The 26,671-nt window shown below is 45.8% G+C and overlaps 2 protein-coding genes across 3 annotated transcripts in view; one reads left to right on the forward strand and one right to left on the reverse strand.

Moving 5' to 3' along the window:
- The first annotated feature begins 288 nt into the window (after positions 1 to 288).
- On the forward strand, positions 289 to 13,432 carry FAM151A (family with sequence similarity 151 member A). Its single transcript, XM_034780322.1, has 8 exons — positions 289 to 649; positions 3,634 to 3,780; positions 5,614 to 5,766; positions 6,088 to 6,247; positions 8,041 to 8,265; positions 9,198 to 9,337; positions 10,886 to 11,029; positions 12,379 to 13,432. The coding sequence occupies exons 1-8, from the start codon at positions 514 to 516 to the stop codon at positions 13,044 to 13,046; spliced, it is 1,773 nt and encodes a 590-aa protein (XP_034636213.1). The 5' UTR covers positions 289 to 513; the 3' UTR covers positions 13,047 to 13,432.
- A 2,203-nt stretch (positions 13,433 to 15,635) lies between these two features.
- Positions 15,636 to 26,671, reverse strand: part of ACOT11 (acyl-CoA thioesterase 11) — a 77,511-nt gene continuing 66,475 nt past the window's right edge. For both annotated transcript variants that reach the window (XM_034778759.1, XM_034778760.1), the window contains 6 exons: positions 24,873 to 24,939; positions 24,089 to 24,172; positions 23,264 to 23,397; positions 19,724 to 19,855; positions 17,763 to 17,889; positions 15,636 to 16,580 (listed from right to left, as the gene is read on the reverse strand). In XM_034778759.1, the coding sequence (XP_034634650.1) occupies positions 16,425 to 16,580; positions 17,763 to 17,889; positions 19,724 to 19,855; positions 23,264 to 23,397; positions 24,089 to 24,172; positions 24,873 to 24,939 (700 nt within the window). In that variant the 3' untranslated portion in view covers positions 15,636 to 16,424. The remainder of the gene's footprint in view (positions 16,581 to 17,762; positions 17,890 to 19,723; positions 19,856 to 23,263; positions 23,398 to 24,088; positions 24,173 to 24,872; positions 24,940 to 26,671) is intronic.

Consider the following 26,671-nt stretch of genomic DNA (forward strand, 5'->3'; position numbering starts at 1 on the left):
TTGTTCTTTTCGAACCCGCAGGCGCGCTATTCTCAGCCTGCACTGGCCACGTCCTAGCATTCTCCCAGTGTAACCTTAGCTGAGCACTTGTCTGGTGCTGGCTTGGGAAACCGAAGGCATGACATTAACAGAACAGCTCCCAGAGGGAGGGAGCGAGGGACTGGAACTTGGCCCTGACAATCCAGCCATGCCCACATGACAGCTGAAGGAAGGAGGGGCTGACGCCTACATCGAGGCACTTCCATAAAGGCCTCCCTGTGGTACAGTCCCCACAGGCAGTGCTGGGCTGGTAGAGCTGTTAGAAAGAAGCTGTCCAAGAATCAGGCTGCTGTATGTATCAGCTCCTGCCTTTGGAGCGTGTTTGAGCTATAGGCACGGTCAGCCTTCGGCAAGAGTTTAATCATTATAAACTTCCCCAGCCTCAGCCAGCCCTCGTGCGTTCAGCTTTCTTTTGAAGGTAGCTGGAGTTTCAGAACGCAGCTGCCCAAGAGTGGGTGCACTCAGAGGACTGTCATGGTTTCCAGTCAGAGGAGTTGTCCTTCCATAGGAGCAACAGAGGCAGCAGTGATTGGTGTCTGCGTTGTTGCGGTGATTTCTACCTGCATCGCACTGGCTGTGAGTCTGACCCTTAACAGGAATCCCCCCCAAGGTACCAAGTTGCTTCTTGAGCTTAGATTCTGGCTGATTGGCTCCAGAGGGTGCATTTGGGGAAAGCGGCTAAATTATTTGCACGGGAAAAAGAAGCAGAAACAAGATGGGAGCCAGCTGTGCTAAAAGGAGAGTGTGTGTGTGTGTCGGGGCGAGAGAAAGTGAAGACACTGAGGTGTGATAGATGGAATGATGATTGTGTGGTGGCTTTGTGGATCAGGAAGAAGCTCTCACACCATTCATGGTGGAGGAATAGGCTTCAGTCATTAAAAATAAATGGCGTACCTGGAGTCTGTCTGCAGAAAGGATACGTATGGAGAGCTTCCCCAGAAGTGACACTTCAGGGAGAATATAAATGCCATCCCAAACCTCTGTCAGGTGCGATAGCTGTCCTTTCAAACTGCATTAAGGTAAACTTAATATACAGTTTGTCAGCCTGGAGAGGGGATTTATATTTTGTTTGTCTGCCTGTAACGGTCTGTTACTGACATAATATTTAGAACTGGGGGACTACACAGAGCAAGGAGTTTTTTAATTAGGTTTTTAACCACTGCCCTAGCAGGGATCAGTGTCTACATTGTTATGCATATGGAGATCAAAAATGGGTATTGCATGTATCCCAGGGGGCTCTTCACTGCATTGTCATCTTACCAGCACCATTCATGTGAGTTTCTACTGAGACTCTCCTCGTTCTTACTGCAGGTGCAAACACAATGAGTCACAGGACAGTTACAGTCACTCCTGGCACTAACTCCATTGTGTCACAGCCAAAAAGTCAACAGGTGTTAACCCTTTCCCCACCCCCGCTCTGCGGTAGCTTTCCCTTGAAATCAGCAAAATGAGAGAGGAAACTTGCTGTGCTACAGAAGATGTCCTACGTTTGGGAGCAGTCAGGCAGTTCTCCTATTACTTCCCTTCGGGTCCCACTCTTCAAAAACCCAGCTATTGCTTGGGTTAGTTTCACATTTGTTTCCCAAAATTAATTGCAATTAATTGCACTTTTAAACAAGAATAGAATACCATTTAAAATATTTTTGGAGGTTTTCTATATTTTCAAATATATTGATTTCAATCACAACACCGAATACAAAGTGTACAGTGCTCACTTGATATTTATTTTTGATTACAAATATTTGCACCGTAAAAAAAAGAAACAATATGTTTCAATTCACCTAATAGCACTACAGTAGTGCTAGTGTACTGTCAGCGTGCAGGATCGAACCGGGGAATCGCTGGAGCTAAATGCATGAGCCTCTACCGCATGAGCTAAAAAAACAACTGGCTGTTGAGCAGACTCTCTCTCTTTCCCCCCCCCCTCCGCCCCGCCCTTGATGCCACTAGATGGGACAGCAGGTGTGTGGTTACACTATCTCTTTATCATGAAAGTTGAACTTACAGATCACTGCAATAAAAATTAAATGATGTAGGCTCTAAAGCTTGACAAGTCCACTCAGTCCTACTTCTTGTTCAGCCAATCACTCGAAAACAAGTTTGTGTACATTTGCAGGAGATAATGCTGCCCGCTTCTTGTTTACGATGTCACCTGAAAGTGAGAAGAGGCGTTCGCATGGCACTGTTGTAGCCCGCATCACAAGCTATTTATGTGACAGATGTGCTAAAGATTCGTTTAAATTAAATTAATGGAGATAGCTTATCTCCGGAAGGGATCTTGAAAGGTCATTGAGTCCAGCCCCCTGCCTTCACTAGCAGGACCAAGTACTGATTTTGCCCCAGATCCTTAAGTGGCCCCCTCAAATATTGAGCTCACAACCCTGGGTTTAGCAGGCCACTGCTCAAACCACTGAGCTATCCCTCTCCCCCTTCATGCTTCAACCACCACTCCAGACAACATGCATCCATGCTGATGGCGGGTTCTGCTCGATAACAAGCCAAAGCAGTGTGGAGCAACGTATGTTCATTTTCATCATCTGAGTCAGATGCCACAAGTAGAAGGTTGATTTTCTTTTTTGGTGGTTTGGGTTTTGTAATTTCCGCATCTGAGTATTGCTCTTTTTAAGACTTCTGAAAGCATGCTCCACACCTCGTCCCTCTCAGATTTTGGAAGGCACTTCAGATTCTTAAACCTTGGGCCAAGTGCTGTAGCTATCCTTAGAAATCTCACACTGGTACAGTCTTTGTGTTTTGTCAAATCTGCTGTGAAAGTGTCCTTAAAATGAACAATATGTGCTGGGTCATCACCTAAGACTGCTACTGAAATATATGGCAGAATGCAGGTAAAACAGAGCAGGAGACGTATAGTTCTCCCCCAGAGAGTTCAGTCACAAATTTAATTAACACTTTTTTTTTTTTAAACGAGCATCATCAGCATGGAAGCATGTCCTCTGGAATGGTGGCCAAAGTACGAAGGGGCATAAGAATATTTAGCATATCTGGCATGTAAATACCTTGCAATGCTGGCTACAAAAGTGCCATGTGAATGCCTGTTCTTATTTACAATGGCACCTGAGAGTGAGAAGTGGGCAGCATTATCTCCTGTAAATGTAAACAAATTTGTTTGTCTTAGCGATTGGCTGAACAAGAAGTAAGACTGATGGTCTTGCAGGCTCTAAAGTTTTACATTGTTTTGATTTTGAGTGCAGTTATGTGACAAAAAAACAAAATCTACATTTGTAAATTGCACTTTCTCAATAAAGAGATTGCATTATGGTACTTGTAGGAGGTGAAGTGAAAAATACTATTTCTTTTATTTTTACAGTGCAAATATTTGTAATAAAAATAACAAAGTGAGCACGGTACACTTTTTATTGTGTTGTAATTGAAATCAATATAATTGAAAATGTAGAAAAACATCCAAAAATAAACGTCAAGTGGTATTCTATTGTTTAACAGTGGGATTAAAACTACGATGAATCACGATTAATTTTTGTAATTGCGATTAATTTTTTTTAGTTAAGCACATGAGTTAACTGCGATTAATCAGCAGCCCTAAAAATTACTTATTACAAATCTTCCTTGGTATTTCAGACTCTGCACCCAAACCAGCCTTTGAGACAGACGGAGACCTGTTAGAATACCTGCTAAATCTGGGGAGCATTGACAGGAAGGATGGATTGCTGGTCACCTGGTATCATTCTGCAAACAAAAAGAGCGAGCTGGCAGCTGCCTTGAAGAGTAAAATATATTTTTTCCATCTGTAATAACCTGTGTAGCTAGGAAAGCTAAGATAACAAGGGGAGTCGGTTCTCACACTTCAGGGTGTAATCAAATCACCTACAGGAGGCAGAAAGGAATTTTTCCCCCCTTTCTCACCAGGTACAACACTGAACAATTGATTTAGTGGGGAGTTTTCCTTCCTTTGAAGCATGGCCAAAGGCAGGATGCCGGACTACATGTATCAGTGGTCTTGCCAACTCTGGCAAATCTTATTCCCCATCCTTTATGTTTCTAATTACATGATATTGGAAAGCCATAGGGTCAAACCCTGGTTCCATTGATGTCAATGGCAAAACTCCCAGTTGACTTCAGTGGGGCCAGAATTTCACTCAGGAGAGTTACCTGCCAGCACACAATGTAGGGAGCTCAGGCAAACACTCAGCGTATTAGATTTTGGCATGATTTGATCAAAATAGTGGCAACTGAGCATATGTAGAGTTTCTGTAGTGATTCATTTATCAATTTATCTGATTGGGGCAAGAAAGATACGTCCTACCCAGAAGACAATGCTGAGGGGGTTATCCGACATTTAAGATAAAACGAAATGGTTTGAAACTGGGCTTTGTACTAGCAAAAAGTAGAATACTTTAGGAAGAGAAGAGGTCTGCTCAAGTTTAATGTTCAGATGAGACCATCGTTCTACACTCTGAATCAAGCAGCAGAAATCCCGGATACGTTGAAAGGCGGGCTCACCTGAAGTGATAAGCAGGGCTTGCTTATAGCTTCATGAGATAAAGCTACTCTGTAAAAGTTGACTGTTTTGTGCCACATTCACCTGAAGCAGTTTTATCTTGTGGTGATAACGTACAAGAGGAAAGTACAGAAAGCTCCATGGTGATGCAAGGCAGTACCAAAAAAGCAGCTTTTTCTGACCTTATGAGATAAACCTCTAATCTGTGATGTATCTGCTAACTCAGGGTCATCATGGCGCATTTGGAATCATTCCAGAAAGAAAAACTGGAACTTTCCAGTCTGGTATCACTCACCTGGAATGGCCAGGGACTAGTTACAGCTGGAAGAGAAGAATCTCAGTAATAACTCTACCCAGGAATCGATGGGTAGCACCAGGCTTAGAAGAACCCCCTTTTGGGGGTGATTTGGGGCCTGATTTGAAACCCAATTAAATTAGAATCATAGAAGATCAGGGTTGGAAGGGAGCTCAGGAGCTCATCTAGTCCAACCCCCTGCTCAAAGCAGGACCAATCCCCTGCTCAAAGCAGGACCAATCCCCAGCTAAATTCGAAAGTAGTTTTTCACCCCAGCTGGGATTAATAGAAAGACTCCCATTGACTTTAAGGGCCAGTGGATCAGGCCTTTTGTTATCACCTCTCTAATCATTTAATGGACTCTAAGGGCTCATCCTTTCTCTGGCCATATTTATGATCAGAGCAGGAACTATTAGCCTGGAGCTGTTGGTGAAGCTGCTGGCTGCCTTGTAGGCGACCATCCCGCTTAAAGAAAGACATTGCGTCTCCTTGGTCTAGCACAGGCAGGAAACATCGCCTGTGTGTCTGTGAGAGACACAGGGCTTGAGCCTCCAAGAGCTAAGCACCATGGCCCCTATTCAGCAAAGCACTTAAGCACATGCTCAACTTTAAGCACCTGAGTAATTCATCAACTTCAGTATGACCATGCACACGCTTAAATGCTTTGATGGGTAATGAACAGAGTGCACAGCCCATAGGGAGCTGCCTTCCTATGTTGTGAAGACCCTGACAAAGTGTGGAGGGTGTAATTTACGTACACAGACTCCAGTCAAGGCTTCAGACTGTGAATTCACTGTGCATACAGGTGATGCTATGGTCCTGGAAGCAGATGTCAACATAGAAGGACATAACACTCGTAATGAGACCGACAAGCCCATCATGGCCCATCCCCCCACTATTTACAGTGACAACTCTTTTCAGGAATGGCTGGATGTCGTCCTTAACTCATCTAGCAAAGGTAATCTAAAGTGCTATACCTTTGTATACAAGCGGATGTAACCTTTTGCCTGAGTGGTTTATGAACATATGGAATTCAGAAGCATGCTCTTCACACCCCATTTGGCAGGGAATGATGGGGCAGTGCTGGGGACTAGCAGTAGGCAGTGTTAAAGATATCATCATTAATTATTTGTAGGACCGTAGTGCCAAGGAGCCCTAGTCCTGGACCTACGGTGCTGGGTGCTGTACAAACAGGCCTCCTATTTTCATTTGTGCATAATTGACCAGCTGCTACTATTCAATACTAATGGAATTTCTCAACGGATTCTTTCTCGGACAGGTATCAAGCTGGATTTCAAAAGCATCAAGGCAGTTGACCCATCTCTGGATATTTTATTAAAGAAATCCTCAGAAATGAAGCTCAATAGACCTCTGTGGTTAAACGCAGATATTCTAATGGGTCCCAATGTCCCCATAAACACGGCAGTTAATGCAAGTTTGTGAGTAAAACACATTTTTCTTAAATCACTTTCAGGGCTTATTTTGCGCTTTTCAGTTACTTATATCCCAGCATGGACTGATCACGTCCATAGCTTTGGAACAAAATAGTCTGTTATACACTAGCAACAATCCTCGACCGCAGTAAGAACTCTGTGAGCCCAAGAAGTGCCAAGAATAGAGTTCAGCTAAAGAGCTGACACAGGTGGGGAAAAAAAGTTTATATAGGTAAAAACAAGAAGAAAACCAACCATTTAAGATCCCAGGTCACTGAGTGCCTGATCCAGTGGCTATTCATGTGAATGAGAGGCTTTCAATAGGCTTTGGATCAAGCCCCTGGAGAACATAGGTTCCAGAAATCACTCCTTCCTCCAGTTGCCTGCTGGAGCCTTGAGTTTACTAATCCTTGGTTACCCTGTAACAGCCAGTAACCCTGGCAGCCAGGGCCACTCAAAAATTTTCCATTGAAATGGTTTTTAGCAGAAATTTGTTTTTAAACCTAAAACAATTTTCTTGGCAAAAAGTCTCAGCTTTCCATAGAGAATTTTGACTTTTCATTTAATAAAAAAAAAAAATTGAACCCTTGAAAAAAATAAATTCTGATCTGGGGACACCACCATGATACCTCCGGGAGTTGTCATTCTCCTCTATGGGCTGGGCTCTCTTGCTGGACTGTTTCTCCCAGGACCATTTTATAACCAGCTGTGCACCTGAAACTGAGCAGATCTTGGCAGGTAAGTAAAGGAGAAACTGATTTTTGAACTCTGTTGGTTTAAAGTGATCTGTTCAAATTTCTCAATGCACATACTGTTATTAATAGGAGCTCTTAGACTGTATTTAAAAAATTAAAAGCTACACCTTTAAGCCCACAAAAAAGCCAGGAGTTACAGAGTTAACACTGAAAATCTGGGGTTTCCATCCCAAATTTAGCTCAGACTCTTTTGGAAGAAGCAACCACCACCAGAAAGTGAGTTAAAGTAGGAGCAACAGAATGGACTTTTAACCTCAGCTCTGAACTTTTTCCTCTATTAAGGAAAAAAAAATCCTGTACAGTTTAATAGGAATCAAACCAATGGGGTCCTACAGAAATTACTCTAAAAACCTACAGAGTTTCTATTTTATATACAATTGTTAAATCAACCTCTGGCATTTTAACCCAGGATTTTAATACCCCCGTCTTTTTTTTTTTTTAAATTAGCTGGAATGGCTAGCCCAGCCCAAAGTCCAAACTTACGGAGGTTCACCAACACCTACGCTCTACATTTTTGTACAGTTTTTCCAAATTACTAAGTCTTTTACTGCATCGCTCACAATACATGGGAATCACAGCATGGGCTGGGGTAAAGTTCACCTTTTTATTCAGAATTCTGTCACCAGACAGGTATTTTCACTCAGCACCATTTGCAGTCTTATGTGAATCAATATAGAGACCAGTTCTGCTTCATATGAGGAGCAAGCCAAGGATCTAATGGGTTAGCGTCGAGCTACAGTAAAATCTACCTGTCCACAGCAAAATTTCCCAGTCAATATGCATCACTGTGATGAGTTTCTACCATGTTCTGCCCAGACTCTCATCTGTTTCCCAAGGGGGGCGGAGGGGAGGGAGTCCTTGCTGTTGGAGCTGTTCGGAGAGTTGTCTATAAAAAGTAGCGTGTGTAGGACAGTATATATAAAAAGTGCCATCTAGTGGCATCTGATGTGTTCTTATGTTTGTAGGTTTAATAAAGTTGTTGTTTACTGGCTTCTTGTTTGCACCTCTTAACAGTAACTGTTGCTCTGTACATGGTTCCTTTAGATTCCTCTCCCTCATCCAGGAGAAGTTCCCAAACTGCACTCTCTCTCTGGGGTGGACGACCCTCTACTCGTTTCTGTTCCCCAACAAAACCTACACTCAGAAAATGATTCAAAAGATGCACAGCATCGTGGGGACGCTGCCCCAAAGAGTCACCTTCCCTGTCAGGGCCGTCATGGTGAGATTGGCTTGGCCTCATTTCAGCTGGCTGCTGGCTCAGTCCGATAGGTAAGGAGTGAACAGCACATGTTCATCTTTAGTCCTTCGAGCAGGATTAACTAAACCACTTAAAACGGTGGTTCTCAACATTTCCAGCTGACCTTTCAGGAGTCTGATTTGGCTTGAGTACTCTTGGTATCGCCTCACTCAAAAACTACTTGCAAACAAAATCAGGACTAAAAATACAAAAGTGGCACAGCCACACGAGTACTGAAAAATTGCCGACTTTCTCCTTTTTACCATAGAATTATAAAATACATCCATTGGCATATAAGTATTGTACTTCCATTTCCCTGTGATGCTTCAGCCTACTTGTCACTGGTGAGCCTGGTCTGAAGCCCAAGCCCTGCCGTCCAGGGCTGGAGCCCAAGCCCTGCCGTCCGGGGCTGGAGCATGTAACGGTTTCGTGGGGGGTCTCTATGGCATGAGTCCCCAGGCAATTGCTCTGCTTGTCACCTCCTAATGCCAGCCCTGCAGCTGCGACCCCCCTAAACCTGTCCCATGACCACTCTGGGGGCTGCAAGCCCCAGGTTGAGAAACACTGATCTAGAGGAGTTGAGTACCCCCTAGAAGATGTACCCCTGGTTGAGAACCGCTGACTTAAAGAACACTACTGGCCACCAGCACCTTGCCTACACTGTAGCTCCAAGGGGTCAGGCCTCCAAGTACAAATTATTCCCATGTTGCAGAAACCTTTCTATAGTCAGACACTTGCAAACGAATAACCCTCCTACAGTGTGTCTCATTAAAAGGGAGCTGCTTAGGACGCTGGACAGTATTGTCTTTCCAGATCATCACTTATTTTCAGAACTAAACCCTTCCCTTTGAAAGGGACCAAACTAGCGCTGGCTAATTAGACCACTGTATCTCCAACTACTGAAAAGCCAGCCAGAGAGCCTGCGAGAACCCCAGGCCAGCTCAACGCTCTCTCTTCTCCACAGGTATAGCCTGACTCTGTGGCAGGGGAAGACGGATCCGATCAGCGTGGAAGATCTCCTGTTCATCCGGGACAATAGCCGTCCTGAACAAATCTATTATGACATTTATGATCCTGTTCTGGCTCAGTTCAAGGAAGCAGCGTGTATGTTTGTATTACAGTAGTGCCCATTGTGCTAGGTGCTGTACATACACATAGGAGGAGAGAGTCCCCGCTCCAAAAAAGCTTATCTAAATAGACAAGACAAAGAGAAGAAACCGAGGCTTAGAGAGGTGAAGTGACTTGTGTAAGGTGACAGCAGCTCAGTGGCAGAGCTGGGAAAAGAAGTCAGGGCTCCTGACGCCCATTCCATTGCCTGTCCCCTACGCCACACTGCCTCCTAACGCTCCACCACCCATGGTGGTGAGACCCGCTAAGTGCGCCTTGGCCAGCAGCTAACTTGAACCCACTTCAAAGAACAATCATGAAAGACAGAGAAAATGTCCTGGCTCTATTTTGATGTGCACTTGTGCAGTGAAGGTGCTAAATCCTGTAAATAGGCACATGCTCTGGGCCCTGTAAAGAATTTTGTTTGTTTTAAAGAAAGGGAGTGTGCTCTTTTTTCGATACACAGGAGGCCTGAAAGATTGTTTAAAAGGTTTCTTCTCCTAGTTGTTTTACCTTGAAGATATCATAAGTCTGGTTTCCGGTTAGTGTTGCCGGAAGACTTGTTGGGGCCATAAAGGATGGCTGACTGATGGCGCACTCTGACTGAAGAGGCACAGGTGTTGAAGCTAGAACAAAGGCATCCTTTCTCCCACGCCTCCATTACCCAGTAGAGTTAAGGAGGTGTTAACCAAAACCAATTCCCAGAGTTTGAAACAGTCTGGGCTAAAAAAAGGTCTTCCTCCTTCAATAGCTCCTAAGCTAGTCCTTTGTGAGTCATCATTTCATTAGATCTCTGGGTTCTTCCAAGGTAGAGCAGACCTACATTTCTAAAGTCATAAAATTAAGTAGAAAAGAATTAAAAAATAAATTCAAGGTTTCCATTACACATCAAAGAAACAAACAAGGAATTATTAGAGAGACAAGAATTCATTTTCTCCCCTGCCTTTTGCAGGTTAGTCATCCTGTAGAGTCAGGAAGTATTGCTCCCAAGTTCTGCTCTCGGGTCGCTCTATACAACACATGGGATTGGCAGAATTTGAGGCGGACCCTTTCAGTTTGGGAGCAGTGATTCTCTCTACCGCCTCCCGAACTAGTAGGCACCTTTTTCCTCAGAAGTGTTGCTTCCCCTCTGGTACAAGAAGGATAAACAGATGTACTCCACTTAGTCAAGATGGGGTTTTATTGGCTCTATTCCAGAGACCCGATTTAGTTTAACGATCGTGTGTACTATTTAAGACTACTAGCTAAATTGCTGCTTATTGGGGACACATTCAAGCTAGGTCAAGGGACTAAGCAGTGTTTAACTATATGTGACATTCTAGGCTGTGATCTAGTTTGAGCAGGGTCAGATGAGAAAGGGGTCTGAGAAACAATGTCTACACTACAGTCTCAACTGTTACCATAGTTGGTACAGCTGTAATGATGGCAAGTTATGGCTCCTACATCGTATCCTACTGTCGCCATAGCCCTAAAGACAAAAACCCACACAGTACCCTGAAAGGGAATGATTTTACTCAGCATTTTTCCCCCCTCTCAACCCAACAGTGAACTCAACAAGAAAGAGATTCTACTATCCTGGAGGCAATTTGCTAGATTACTTTCACCCAGCAGACTCTGATGAACTACAGATAGAGTGGTATGGGATGGATCACTATGAGAACAGGCTGGAAACACTGTCAGTTCTTAAAGGTGAGTAACACGTCTTTCCCCATGTACCGATCTAACAACTGGAGGGGTTTTCATAAGTTGTCACAGACTTGGCAGGTCCTAAGAGTTGTAGCTCATGCTATAGTTCTCAGACTAGGGTCAGTAAGTCCCGGTGAACATTTCTGTTTGCCTGTAAACCCAACTTACAGACAGAGCAGTGAGGCAGGTTAGGTAATTGAGAGCTTGGGAATGGATAAGAGGAGTAGTCTATGCACCTCCTAGAACAAAGCCTGCAGAACGTGTTGCAAAAAACACCACAATAACGAGAATAGTGCAAGGAGAGAGGGTGAAACATGGGGATATAAATCGGATTAAACTGAGCAAAAGCATATTTAAATTGACTATCAGGAGAAAAGTACCAACACTAAGATCTATGAATAGGGCCCTACCAAATTCACAGTCATAGGATTTTAAAAATCATAAATTTCATGATTTCAGCTATTTAAATCTGAAATTTCATGGAGTTGTAATTGTAGGGATCCTGACCCAAAAAGGAGTTGTGGAGGGGGGAGGGGGTGTCACAAGGTTATTGTAGGGGGGGATTGCAGTACTGCTACCGTTACTGCTGCAGGCAGTGGCGCTGCCTTCAGAGCTGGGCAGCTGGAGAGCGGTGGCTGCTGGCCGGGAGCCCAGTGCTGAAGGCAGAGCTGCCGCCAGCAGCAGCGCAGAAGTAAGAATGGCCTGGTATGGTATTGCCACCCTTACTTCTGCGCTGCTGCTGGCGGGGCACTGCCTTGAGAGCTGGGCACCAGGCCAACAGTGGCTGCTCTCTGGCCCCCCAGCTCCAAAAGCAACTCTCAAATAAGGGTGGCAATACTGCAACTCCCCTGCAACTCCCTTTTGGGTCAGAACCCCCCATTTAAGAAACGCTGGTCTAGGTTAGGTCAGAAGCAGGATTAAGATTATCTAATGCTACCGGTCAAAAGGTGGAAGCTTACCTCTTACCCTACCGTGGGTCTCACAATGCTACCAGATATGAATCAATTATTCCCCCCAAAATAACTAATTATCTGTAGAGGATACACTGGGAACTGGAGGATGATGCATAGAAGAGTGAAAGCGCTTGTTATCTGCAGTTAAGAATACACTTTGAATCAATTACACAGACAATCAGTGTATCTATCATTTTGTTGTATATTAATTAAATATCATATAGTCCAATGAAAATTAGCTGTTGAATTGTTTCTAGCCAAACACATATAATGGAGACATAGTTCATTTCCTCCCTTTAAATCTTCGTGCTAATTACACATAACAAATACATTGATACATTAAAGGGGTCACTGAGGCTCAGGCTGTTATGAACCATCTCCCTTTGCTTTGTTCTCCAGATAAGAGGGGCATGATTGCCCTGGACATTGCATTACAGGATAGCACCATTGGAAATCTCATTCCCATTGCACTGTCTCCATCAGCAGGCCGCCCCCTGGAACAGTGTCTGGTTACAGTATCCAGAGATCTCAATCCTTGGGGTATATACCTGAACATAACAGAACCCGGAGCACTTCGCCCTACACTGGAGCTCCTTAGTAAGCTATATGCCCAGAATCTCTTATGGAACCCCATCTGGATAAGCATGGCGCTCTCCTTTGGAAGCTTTGAGACACCAGGATACATGCAAGGTGAAGAATTCCTAACAGCCATCAACAGCATTTTCCCATATGTTACCGTAGCCCCTGGCTGGCCCAGGGAAGTGATAACTGCTGGTTACACGGACCCATTGATAGACGATATGCTCACACTCTGTAAGGATCTCTGGCAACAAGTGTCATTTCAGCTGGAGGCTGGGCCGCTGAGTAGATCATGGCTGGCGACTACAAAGCTGTTGGAGATTTCACCCAGCTACACCATCACTGTGCAACACAGTCACTCAGAGGGTAGCTACTGTGATGGCTTCCCAGGACTCCGGTCTATCCGAACACACACACAGAAGGGGGTCTATTATAAGATACCGAGACAATGCAGAAATGCTTTGATGGCGGATGTCTTAACTTCTTAGAACTTCCCTGAGAGCCTGGTAAGTGACCCAAGTTTTTCCAGGGCCCATTGTTAGGCAAACTTCTGAGTGATCAGCCTTGACAAGCATTACTCTGGCAACCACAGTCGTGGTAGGGCTGTCACTGACTCCTGCACATGGGGGACGGGCGTGAGAACTATTCTTTGAGTAGAGTTTAATTTATTTGGTTGTACTTTTTGCTTTGAACAGGTCTCCCACACAGATCCTCTACCCCCATTCCTTTTGGCTTGTAGCGTCAGCCTGCTCAGTGGTTCACATACTGGCGGGGCAGAAGGGACGGTCTTCTCTCTTTAAGCATGGTTGGTTTGTGGTTAAGGCAGTGCACTTGGACTCAGGCGATCTGGGTTTAAATCCTGGCTCTGCTACCACACACAAAAAGAAGAACAGGAGTACTTGTGGCACCTTAGAGACTAACAAATTTATTAGAGCATAAGCTTTCGTGGACTACAGCCCACTTCTTCGGATGCATATAGAATGGAACATATAATGAGGAGATATATATACACACATACAGAGAGCATAAACAGGTGGGAGTTGTCTTACCAACTCTGAGAGGCCAATTAATTAAGAGAAAAAAAACTTTTGAAGTGATAATCAAGCTAGCCGAGTACAGACAGTGTGATAAGAAGTGTGAGAGTACTTACAAGGGGAGATAGAGTCAACGTTTGTAATGGCTCAGCCATTCCCAGTCCTTATTCAAACCGGAGTTGATTGTGTCTAGTTTGCATATCAATTCTAGCTCTGCAGTCTCTCTTTGGAGTCTGTTTTTGAAGTTTTTCTGTTGTAATATAGCCACCCGCAGGTCTGTCACTGAATGACCAGACAGGTTAAAGTGTTCTCCCACTGGTCGTTCACCTGCACATCTACCAATGTGATATATGCCATCATGTGCCAGCAATGCCCCTCTGCCATGTACATTGGCCAAACCGGACAGTCTCTACGCAAAAGAATTAATGGACACAAATCTGACATCAGGAATCAAAATACTCAAAAACCAGTGGGAGAACACTTTAACCTGTCTGGTCATTCAGTGACAGACCTGCGGGTGGCTATATTACAACAGAAAAACTTCAAAAACAGACTCCAAAGAGAGACTGCAGAGCTAGAATTGATATGCAAACTAGACACAATCAACTCCGGTTTGAATAAGGACTGGGAATGGCTGAGCCATTACAAACGTTGACTCTATCTCCCCTTGTAAGTACTCTCACACTTCTTATCACACTGTCTGTACTCGGCTAGCTTGATTATCACTTCAAAAGTTTTTTTTCTCTTAATTAATTGGCCTCTCAGAGTTGGTAAGACAACTCCCACCTGTTTATGCTCTCTGTATGTGTGTATATATATCTCCTCATTATATGTTCCATTCTATATGCATCCGAAGAAGTGGGCTGTAGTCCACGAAAGCTTATGCTCTAATAAATTTGTTAGTCTCTAAGGTGCCACAAGTACTCCTGTTCTTTTTGCGGATACAGACTAACACGGCTGTTACTCTGAAACTACCACACACAGTGACCCTGAGCAAATCCGATGGGGCTAGCTTATCAAAAGAAGCTCAAACTCCCACAGCTCCCATTGGGATGCTTCTGACTAGACTTTTGGGATCTCAGCACCCAGCATACCGAGCCCTTTTGAAAAAAATCAGTCCTTAATATCTGTGCCTCAGTTTTCCCATCTGTAAAATGAAGATAGTATTTCCTCTCTCCTACCTTTTGTGCATTTTAGCAGATTGTAAGCTCTTGGGGGCAAGGATTGTCTTGCTGAAGGTAGGTATAACCTCTAGGAGCTGCTGTCAGACAAATAATTGTTTTAAATAAATGTCATTTCATCTGCTTGAGCTGGAGGCCTGTTTTGCTGGACACAGTTCGGTTGTGGAGTTTTAGCTACGGCTCGTTGTTGCTAAGGTGGAACTCTCCACATAGCCCAGTTTCTCCCCCTTTCTCCTTGGAGGGACATTTTCTTTACAGTAGTTTGCTTCAGGTTACCCCCAGCACATACTCTAGCTCCTCAGCATCCAGTTTGCTCCCATCCCAGTTTCACAGGTTTGTGATCAACCTCAATTTGTGATCAACCTCAACTACAAAGAAATGAAGTGTGGGGAGGGGCATATTTCTTCTTCCCAGCTAGGGTCTGCCAGGACCTTTCAGAAAAGCATATGTATCAAGAGTGCGGGCACAGTGTATTTTTGGATGTGCTTTAATTGTCACTTCTCCATACACACCTATGGCCATGGTCAGCAGCAAGACGTCTTGAGCCTGTCTGAAGAGATCTAGAACTCAGCCACGAATCCCGGAGATGCCTGGCTGGGATGACTAATATTTTAATCAGATACCTGAGTTGCACAGTTGAACATCATAGAATAAAGGCCCACAAAGCAGGAAGACTGGAAATCCGTCCCCTTAGTTGTGCTTTAGTTACAAACAAAGAGGGGAAAATTCTTCAGACAGCAGTTTAAAAATTCTTAAACAAGATGAATCAATTTCCCACAGAAAACAGTTCAATCTCTCTTACTCTTGGGCTGATCAAGAAAAATACTCTGCTAACTAAAGAAAACCAGGCGAGAAGAACTACTGAGGTCATAAGGTGAACGGGCTTCTTTATTACCACTCCCATTCTTTGTATGGTGTGTGAAAGACAGAACATGAAATTGCAGCACATCAATGAGGTATCCTGCATCATAATGCCTAGTGTGTCAAACACAACAGTACCGTGTTACAGGAGACAAGGCTGGCCTTCTCCCCCCCCAAATCCTGTCCTGATTTACTTCAGTGGATTAAAGATGGACAATTCTTCCATTGAATTACAAGAACTGGTGAAAAAAAAATAATCCATTTAGTAACCGTTACTCTTGTACAAAGGTTCAAGCGCGGGTGATGCTGTCAGAAAGTCAATTCCTGAACATGAGGTTACAAGATTGAATAAAAATAAAATAAGGCTAGTGCTTTTTAGCAGATTGCATGCTGCTCTAGCACTAGACCTTAGAGTGATCTGACTGGCTTCGCAATGAAACACTGGCCATGTAGGGACCACCTAGACCTCTCTCCCCATCCCACCCCAGGCCAAATTTTGCCCTCAGATAAACCATAATAGAAGCCCCTACAGTTGCGACAGAGTTTGGCCCTAATAAGCCCTCTCCCTGATTAGGCAGATTGGCTCCAGCCATTACATTTCTCATCATCATCAAGCACACTAGAGAGAAGAGCTGATTCTAGTCACGCTACAATGGATGGATTTCAAGTCATTGTGCTCCTAGCAATGCCACTAACATTATCTAAGTAATTACTCTCCATGTGCTACACAGACCAATCGCTTCAATATGTACAAGATATTCACACAGCACTATGCAAAAAGGGCCAACAGTTACAGATTCTGAAGTCCGACTGTGATCTCATCTTTGTTCTTCTGCAGGAATCTCTCACAGGCTTTGAAGGTAACATAGAAGTCCGAGGACAGTCCTGCAATGTTAGTCGTGACGTAAGCTAGGTATCCTGGAGCTGCCTGGTTGTAATAGGACACCTGAAATCCACAACACATTCATTAAGACAGCTAAGAGGACATCCACAGGCTGAAACCTACAGGAGTCATTTTCTAATATGTACAGCAGCAGCAGCGGTACTGGCTTCCTCTCCCCGTGGTTCAGCACGGGTCTCCCCAGTGGCTCTGAATAGCTCAGAGGTTTTGGGATCAGTTCCCCTGATCCAGTGGCTGTGAACCCCCACACAGTGGGGTGCCGAAGGGCAGGAGTCACTATCCCAGCCCATAACTTGGAATAGCAGCTGTGTAAAGGTTCCTCCCCGGCTTGGGGGCAATGAATACCCAGCTCCTCACTTAGTTCCCACCACAAATTCCTCTGGCTTTGTGTGGACAAGGGTGAATTCCCACCTAAGTGCTGAAAGCAAAGCCAGCACGCGCAGGGCTTGGAAAAGTTTGGGTTGGACACAGATATGGTGGCCCTGACTATTCTTATAGCATGGAAAGGGGATGTTTTGAAAAAGGGTTTTAGAATTTGAAAGACCTTTCAGTCCAGACTACAATAGTTTAAATGCAGTTCAACTATTAGGTCTCCATTACTTGAACTGTCCATAGCATTAACATTTCCTCTCGTCGAAGTGACTTGAGTTCACACTCAGACCACACTGCTGCATCCACTCGGCAGGGGATAGCCTGGGACATGCAGCCCTTTGACAAGGGAGGGTTATTGGGACAGGGCTGGGAGTCAGAAAACCTGGGTTCCATTTTCAATTCAATGCTCCCTTGGGCAAGTCATGGAATCATGTTGTGCCTCAGTTTCCCCACCTGTAAAATGGGGATAGCATAACTTATCCACCTAAGCAACATGGACAAATGTGTGCACATAAAGGCGAGGTGTTATGTGAGAGTAGGAATGGAGGTGTTGGGGGGAAAGAGGGGGAAGAGAAAGAGGTTTGTTTGTTTTTTTTAAAAAGGAGGGGGGTTGGAAATTGAAGGACTCCAGAAATTCTCCCAAATCCCCAACCCAGCACAGACAGGGATGTGCAGCACCAAAATTGCAGGCCCTTCGGTTTTCCCCCTCTGAACTGGGCACTGGGGATCTGAACTAAAGCACTAGTACCAACCACAGGTCAGCACGCGCAAGTTCTTGGTTATGGAATGTGGGTAAAGGCCACGGTGATTGTCACTGGGGGACACGGCTATCCTCCAGAGAGCTGAAAGCCTCACCTTGGTTAGCTCAGCTGTCTCCTGCCAAATACAGAAGCCGGAACACATCGACTCCCCTCGGGTGTACTCGGGGTTTGGTGGACGGGTGGGCAGCGTGACTGACCTGAACGCAACGACATATGGGTCACTGGAAGAGAAGGAAATCTGCTTAGGAGCAGTTCACAAGTGGATTGAAAAGGTGAGAAAGGAGCAGAATTTTATGCCAGCTCTCAAGTTAACCCAGCTCAGATCAAGGCCAGGAAATGCAGGTGGCAGAACTGCCCCAACACATGCTCAGTGACAGACTGGAAATCACCTCTGCCTAGGTATTCGTACATGAAAACACAGCACTACGCGGTCACAGTCCACCTTCTGCTTCTGCATTTCTTCTTGTATTGACTTCAAAATAAGCTACTTAAAATTACAGCCAAGATATCTTGGAGTGATTTTTTTTTTTTTTTAAATCAAATCAATTGAAAACAATGCGGAAAGAAGGTATGGGGGAGGGGAAGGCTGGCTACGATCTGGCCTCTATCTACAAATCTCATCACAGTGGCTCCAGTGTTCCTGTGTTTTTATCATATTGGGTACTGAAAGCAGGTGAGGTATCCCTTTCCCCAGGCACACTAAGGTAAATACATTGCAGTCAGAGTGGGAGCTCCCAATCCACTTAGTGCCAAGGGACTGGAGACTTGGATTTTCAGTAGAGCCTAAGGGAGTCAGGCAACCAGCTCCTACTGAAATTCAGTCTCCCTGAGACTCCTCTGAAATTCCCAGCCGAAGAACTGGGCTAAAAAGAAGGCTGGGGTGAGAATGGTCAGGAACAGCATGTGACAAGTATTCATCTCCTAAAGTGCAAGCCGATGCTCACCCTTCTCTAGGAAGGGGTAACTCGAATGAGCTCCCCAAGGCATGATATCCAGTCCTTGGATCATTCTTGTGGTTCTTCTCAGAACCATCTCCAATACAAAATCCTTCTGGACTCGCAGGCCCCAGAACTGGGCACAGAATTCCAGTAGCAGTCGCACCAGTGCCAAATACAGAGGTAATAAAACCTGCCTACTCCCACTTGATAGATCTATTTAAAAAAGAGACTAAAGACCACACCAGCCCTTCTGGCCACAACATGGCACTGGGGACGCATATTCAGCTGATTGTCCCCCAGGATGCCAGTCTTTTTCAGAGTCACTGCTTCCCAGGAGAGAGTCCCCCATTTCTGGAAGTAGGCGGACATTCTTTGTTCCTAGCTGTACAATCTTACATTTAGCCATACTGAAATCCACACTTGCTTACACCCCGCTCACCAAGCGATCTAGAGCGCTCTATATCAGTCTAGATCGTACATGCAATACAAAAAGCTACATACTGAAACACACCCATGTTCTATATACAAGTTACTTTAGATCCCTCTTGCAGCCAAAAAAAAAAAAAAAAAAAAAAAATTGTGCAGTGAAAAGGAAGTTGTGTAGCAATGCCAATTGCTCCTTTGTGCAGCGTTTTTGGATCCACAGAGATGAGGCTATGAATTAACTATTTTAATGGTAACGTATTTTTCACTCGCTGGCTGATAGGATCATTTTCATGGCAAATGTTTACATTCTTCAGCATGTCATAAACCAACCATCTCGCAAGGGCTGTGCATCATTGGACATAAGTATGGGGTTCCAGCAACTGTTCGACACGCTGCACTTGAATACCATAGGCTCTGAAAGACAGCCAGGCACGAGAGGGAATCCCAGACATATTAAAACAGGAGAGAAAGCACCATCTGTGGGGATTTGAGAGAGAGTAGAAATACTAAGCTAATACTAAGCACGGACTTTGTAGCACTGAAAGCAAACACCACGCTAACCAAACACTAGATGTTTCCAGCCCCAGGGGCTAGACCCAGCACTGTTGTCCCTATTCTGTGCACCGGCTGCCAGCGAGCACTGCACAGGGCTAGACCCAACATGCCACTGGAGCCATGCTAATCTACTTACCCTTCATCACAAGGTCTTCTTCTTGATGCCAGGATGACAAAGTCCTGAGGCTTGTTTTCTTGACTAACCGTCTGACTAAGCACATGGTAGATCATGTCGTCTTCATCAACTTGCTGGACGAGCTCAGCGCTCCTGAAAAGAGGCAGAAGGACATTCCAGAAAGGATTCAGGCTGACTTCCGAAAGATGAGGTCATCTTCCCAGCACCATGACACCAGACACCTTCCCTTAAAAGATGTCCTCTCTCACACACACACACACACACACACACACACACACAAAATAGAGTTTCATCATACATAGGGCCCTACCAAATTCACAGCCATGAAAAAACACAGACTGTGAAATCTGATCTCTCCCGTGAAATCTGGTGCCCAGCCGGGGGCTCCTACCCTGTGCGTGGTCCAGCTGCTAGTCCCAGCCAGGGATGGGGAAGGAGCAGTCTTTGCAGGGGATCCTCTTCCCCTGCAAAGACTGCTTCCAGGGCAGGTCAGACCCACCTCAGGAAACCTCCCCAGTCTGCAGGAAGCTCCATGGCTCCAGCTGTCATTACCCCCCACTCCCATGCGGGGACCCAGTAGCTCCAGCTGTCGTCACCTCTCCGTGCGGGCAGCTATGGCTCCAGTTGTCAGCCCCCCCACTCAGGCAAGAGACAGCCAGGAGGGGAAAAAAAAAAAAAAAAAAAAAAAAAAAAAAACAGGCCTATGGTAACCCGCCCCCCATACCCTGTGACCCTCACTTCTGTGTTGCTGCTGGCAGTGGTGTTGGCTTTAGAGCTGGGCACCTGGCCAGCAGCCTTCCTCTCTGGCTGACCAGCTCTGAAGGCAGCGCCCCTGCCAGCAGTAGGGCAGAAGTGAGGGTGGCAATCCCATGACCCACCTACAATAGCCTTGTGACCCTCCCACTCTGACCACCTTTTGGGTCAGGCCCCCCTGGGTTACAATACTGTTTACATCTAAAATATTACATTTGAAAACCTGAAACAGACCCATTTTAACCCCCCTGACTGTGAAATTGACCAAAATGGGCCATGAGTTTGATAGGGCCCTAACCATACGGTGTTACTCAGCAGTAACTCAGACTCCAGACAGAAGCAGTTCAAAGCTAGAGAAATAACGGTCTAACTGGCTTTTGGTTTGGCTAACTTACAATCAGTCAGAGGGATGAAGAAGAAAAGTTTTCTCTGCTGAAGTAGAGCCACCTTCCCAGATATATCCGCTCTCCCATGGACTACGGGCCAGATTTTTAAACACATCTAGGCAGCCAAAGATGCAGGTCATGGAAATCCCACCGGGCGCCTACCTGCTTCTTAGAGCCAGATTTCCAATTTGACTACCCTGTAGTAGAGCATTTTCTTAACAAAATTAATTGCTCCAAACAATTCTCTTTTGGACACACCCTGAAATCCTTTCTTAGGCTAAAGATTGGTTGCCTTCTGTGGGAGCTCATACTTGGCCCCCCCTGGGCAAGAGTCTGAGCCAAACCCCACTGGTGTCAACGGGCTTTGGATCAAGCCCCGAGTTCTTCTGCGTCTGACCCCACACGTTTCAATTGTATTGTCAAGTAGGTTGCAAATCCTTTTCACGCATTGTGATGTGGCACCTCCTGTGCCTTCTCGGTCTGGTTTTGTTTATTTTTGAAGGGTGGGATTGGCCTGAAATTAGAGGTGGTTTCTGAGCCTTTCACTGGGATATTTTGGTTTTGATGGAGGACATGAGGTTCGTGGCTGGGATCAGAGCCACAAAGATCACCGACTCTCTGTGTGACCTGGGAAAGTCATTTCACCTTCTTGTAGCTCAGTCAACCTAGGGGTAAAATTGGGTAAGGAAGTCCAGTACGCTCTCACTGAAGCGCACACGTACCCCCCCAGAGCCGACCGTCCCTGGGAAAATAAGTTACAGCTCCTTAAACTTCCCAGGCTGCTCCTGTGAGCGGAGAAGTCCCGGATTCAGTGCAAATGAACAACAGGACAGGCCGCTCACCCGAGGCTGTGGTACAGGAAGAACGAGGGGCCCTGACAGAGGTGTCCTCTGTGACGGATACTCCGAAGACTCCAGTCTCCATTTTAGAAGTGTGTTATGTATCTGAATGGGCTAAGGATTGTATTCTGGCTCCATGGGGGAGTTACAGGGTTTCCTGCAGGAACGAAAACCACTGGAGGATAATTCATGCTAAGCCTGGAGAAGCCTCATCCCCTGGGGGAAATTGCATAGACTGGTTTGATGTGGCTCATGAGGCCTGGCAAACAAAGAACTGAAAACTGTATCAAGTGACCACTTTGACGTAGGGAGAGGGACCACACGCATGGTTTCCAAGAACTGCAGGACATGAGACAGTGACCCAGACACATAGGCCCTGCCAAGGACCCTGAAGCCTGCCAGGGTCTCTATGCTGAAGACGGGTGACTGCCTGCTGAGCGAACACTAGCACGTAAGCTGTTCATTGTTTTTAAAAACATTCTCTCTGTAATACTTTTCTTCTGAATAACTAGTACTTGATTTATGGAGGCTGGCTGATCGCTGGTTAACCCTGCCATTGCCCCAGAGACAACAGGGCTTGACCTAAAGATAGATCTGCTGAGGTAAATTGCAGTCTACAATCCCCAGCCTGGAGAGAATGGATGGCAGGATGCTGCCCCCAGGAGAGGCGAAATCTCAAAAAGGCCACAAAGGGATCAGAGGTGCAGTTACTTTGGGAACTGTGACACCCTCCTGCAAAGGAGATTTTAAACCAGAGTTCCTTCTGCCTCTGACTGGGTGTCTGTCGATGTGGCAGCTTTAAAATAAAGGCAGGTTGGACAGGCGTCTGATCCTGGCACAAGATTCCACCCCCCTCTCAGTAAAACCAATTCTAATTACCATCCAAGGCCATGGGAGAGCTAAGAGCATACGCTGGTCATAGTGTATAGTCACAGTCCAGCCACTTCATGGAGTTGGGAAGAGCAGCACAGCTTTATAGCGCGGAACAATGTATAGGAAGTTAGACCCCTTATATGGGACAGGAACATAAAATGTTAAAGCTACGAGCCAGCTCACTGCTGTGGTTACAGGCCTCTGCCAGCTAAGAGTCTCAGCTGCAATCCTAGGCTAACAAGTCTAGAGGTGTCGTCAGCATGCAGGCAGAACAGTTGACTAGCTCGTACACGTGGCTGGTCTCCAGAAGATAAAAGCTTTGCTACTGTCACCAACGGCTAATGGGGCGTCTTCTTTTGCTCAAGTGGCAGAAACGTGTGCTTCAGGAGATAAAGGTCACGGATTCTATTCCACCGTACGACACATGAGCAGTGTGGCAGCCAGCTCCGATGTCGGTACATATCCAGCCACAGTCTGCATAGACTGTACACTCCTGCTTTTGGAGTGGGGTGGATGATGGAGGGGAAAAAGCACTTTGCATGGCTTGAATGAAGAACCTTTTTGGATAGGGAAGTTGCTTTGAGGGAGGAAAGCCAAAGAAAAGAAATTGGGGACCTTCCCCCCCCCCTTATCCCCAATAAAACAGGGACCATCAATCCTAACATTTTAGCTGTCCTCCAAGTACTCACGCATAATGTCTATCCCATTCGTGCCTCTGTCTTAAGTCTGACAGAAGGAAGAAGGCCTGTGTGGCATCAATGCAGAGGCTCATCTCTATTCGGAAGGAGAGGTACTTGTCTTCCTCCAGCGTGTACATCCTGACCTTTGAGAGGGAGACAGACAGAACAGGTGAGAGGCAGAGCCTGCTGTCTTCATTAAAATGACATTTGATTTTCCCCAATAAGATTCATTCATATTTTTACCTTATTATAATATAACCAACTCTCTCTCACACACACACACACACACACACACACACACTTTTCATTACATTAGGATGAAGAATCACATATACCTGGTGGTACATGAGGCCTCTGTTTTATGAGCTGGTTCTGACGACACCATTAAACCCCATGAGTAAATCACAAAACAGTTGTCCAAGCGAAAGTTACCGGATAGCTAGCATGGGTGTTGAATGGAAATGGGTGAAACTGGAGACCGCTCTGGTTGGTGGGTTCAGTGGGATTTTACTAAAGCACAGGTACCTACGGCATCACTGGAAGCCATATATTTTACACGTACATAAGTATGTGTATGCAGTGTACATTTGGACGTATATAGAATGTTGATCGTATAGACACACAGTCATTGAATACATGTAGTACAATCCCATTTATTCAAAGTGTTTTGGGGACAGCAAACACTCTTGGATACACTCGGATTCAAATAACTGGGGGCGGGAAAGGACTGAAGCATGTCCTCTGATCTTAACACGAGTTGTTTCCACTAACTGTAGGCAGTCCAGGAGACTAAAGAAGGCAGTGTTGACTTGGGGGTGCGGCAGGGCTAAGTACCTTGTCTATTTCTGTGGCGAGTACCCAATTGGTTTTCGCTACAAGAGTCTTCAGTGCAGAAACATTGTTGTAGCTCAGATAAACCTACATCAAAAACATCATAAGAAAATACTCGGTTAGGTTTTCCTGTATCTAAACTCATGGGATACTATAGCAAAGCTTGCAGCTGCTCAGATACTGAATTCATCAGAGTAAATCAGGGGCTAAGAAGGAATTTAATTCTTCCAGTTAAGATCTCTCTACTGCATGCTGTTTTAGGTAAGGTTTCATCCTTCTTGTTTCCATAGACCAGGGCCGGCTTTTGGCCAATTCCACCAATTCCCCCGAATCTGGCCCCGCGCCTAAGAGAGCCCCGCGCCCAGTGGCAGGGCCACCCAGAGTGGGGGGCAAGTGGCAGAGAATCCCTTCCCTGGCTAGAGGCACCTTTTTAATTTTTACTCACCTGGCGGCGCTCTGGGTCTTTGGCGGCAGATCCTTCAGTGCCGCCGAAGACCTGGAGCGAGTGAAGGACCTGCTGCCAAAGACTAGGAGCGCCGCCCGGTGAGTACAAACCCCACGTGTTTTTTTTACGTGTTTGTTTTTTTAGTCATCCCTGTCGGGGCCCCGTTGAAACTGTTGGAATCGGGCCCCGCACTTCCTAAAGCCGGCCCTGCCATAGACCATATTGATTCATGTATAAATATCTAGCTGCTACTTAGTACCGGCTCCTGGGCCTTCCTACAGCCCATGGGGCTTAGGTGCCAGGGGAGGCTCTGGCCAGTACCTACGCAGACAGTTATTTTACCTTGTTACTTTGGTCCCAGGGCACCGACAATGGCACTTTTGTCTGTTCACAGGAAATGATGTATTTTCTAGGGAAAACAACGAGAATTGCTTTAGTTACAGCAGTACTGATCTTCAGCACGTGGCAGGGAAAAGGACATCTCAAACACATGCTGGTGAAAGAGAGAGACAGTAAAGTTAGCAGCAGTGTTTTTGACTTCAACATCTTCTCCAGCAATGATCTACAAAAGGAGTGGGGGAAAACACAGTCATCTTATGAATATCTTGGGACCAGGATCCCAGTGGATTGAAACAGCCATTTCTTCTTGGCTCAAATTGAGGGAGCTCAGAGCAACAAAAGCCTCAGAAATCCTGCACATCATTTGCAGGTGGAAGGGAGAGGAATCAGATTTTGGCCCAGGGTGAAAAGAACCTTTAAGGATTACTTCTAACAAAGGCCAGGCAGTGATCTGGATGGGGCAAGACTAAGGCCTGGTCTACACTAACACTTCTGTTAGTCAGGGATGGGGCTGGATTTGAACAGGAAGTGCTCCTATCTGGCCTTTCTGGTCAGGCAGGCCAATCTCTGCGGGTGGTCAGGGAGTGGCATAGGCAAGCTGTAAATGCATGGCTTCCACCCGGGCACCCCCCCACGGCAGCCCCTGGCCTCATTTCCCCTTGATTTCTCAAATAACCCACGGACTCTGAAGGCTCTACTGAGTTTAATTTATTACCAACAGTCCCACTACCATGAACCAGAATCCCCTCAGCACAGTGCAAACAAACAGTCCAACTCCAGCATCTCTCCCCCGACCCCCAGGTACAGCTCTGGCGTTTCCCACCCCACTACACCACTCTAGCTGGGGTGTTTCTCTGCCCGGTTTCCTTCCCAGCTACGGTTCCAGCTCTTGCCCCGACACATCAGCAGGCTCACGTCTCCATCATACCCCAGACTTTGGCCCTCTCTGGCCAGCAGGCATCTCCCTGAGCTGCTCTCAGCCTTCAGCGCTCTCTGGCCTGGGGGCATTTGTAGAAGACCCTCTGGCCGCCCTCCTCTTTCACCAGCCTGATCTAGTGCCGCTGCTCAACCAGGGAACTCTTACCTCGCTGTCCTCCAGGGGAATCCCCTCCCTGCAGCTCTTAGCCCAGCTCTGCCTGTGAGCTCGCTTTACTGTGGACTCACCCCGTCCTGAACTCTGGGTTCTGAACTCCCCTCTCAGTTATAACTCCCCCGGGCACCCCACCCTCCTCCTTACACCAAGTCAGGGCACCCTTGGGCGGGAACAGGAGAGCTGAGCCTACTTTCATTTAATAGGCCAGCTATCCTGTTACACAAGCAGACCAGATCCCAAACTAGGAGCCAGGAGACCTGGGTTCTGTTCCCAGCTCTTCCTCTAACTTACTGGATAACCTCTTTAGCAAGTCCCAGAGAGCCTCTCGTGGAAATGGTTTTGGGTGCCCACAATCCAGGGCCTGGTTTTCAGAAGTGCTGAACACCCACCAACTCCAAATCAAATCAATGGGAACCACATCTGCCCAGGCTCTAGGGTCTAATGCAGGGTGCCCAAAACAGGTGTAGAACTGATGAATGAAATTGTTTAATTGTTCACTTTATTAATGTAACTTCATAAGTAAAATTTTATGAATGAAACAATATTCATTCATAAAACCGGTTACCCCAATAACTGGCTAATTAACAATTAAGATGCTTGTTAAGAGCCATAGCTGTTCAGTCAGCTGCCTTTGTAAGTTTCACTATCAATCCAATTCCTGCTTAAATCACTGAGACTTGCACTGTTTCAGTATTGTAACTTCTGTTCA

The sequence above is a fragment of the Trachemys scripta genome, chromosome 8 (assembly GCF_013100865.1).
Source record: "Trachemys scripta elegans isolate TJP31775 chromosome 8, CAS_Tse_1.0, whole genome shotgun sequence".
In the NCBI taxonomy this organism is placed as follows: Eukaryota; Metazoa; Chordata; order Testudines; family Emydidae; genus Trachemys; species Trachemys scripta.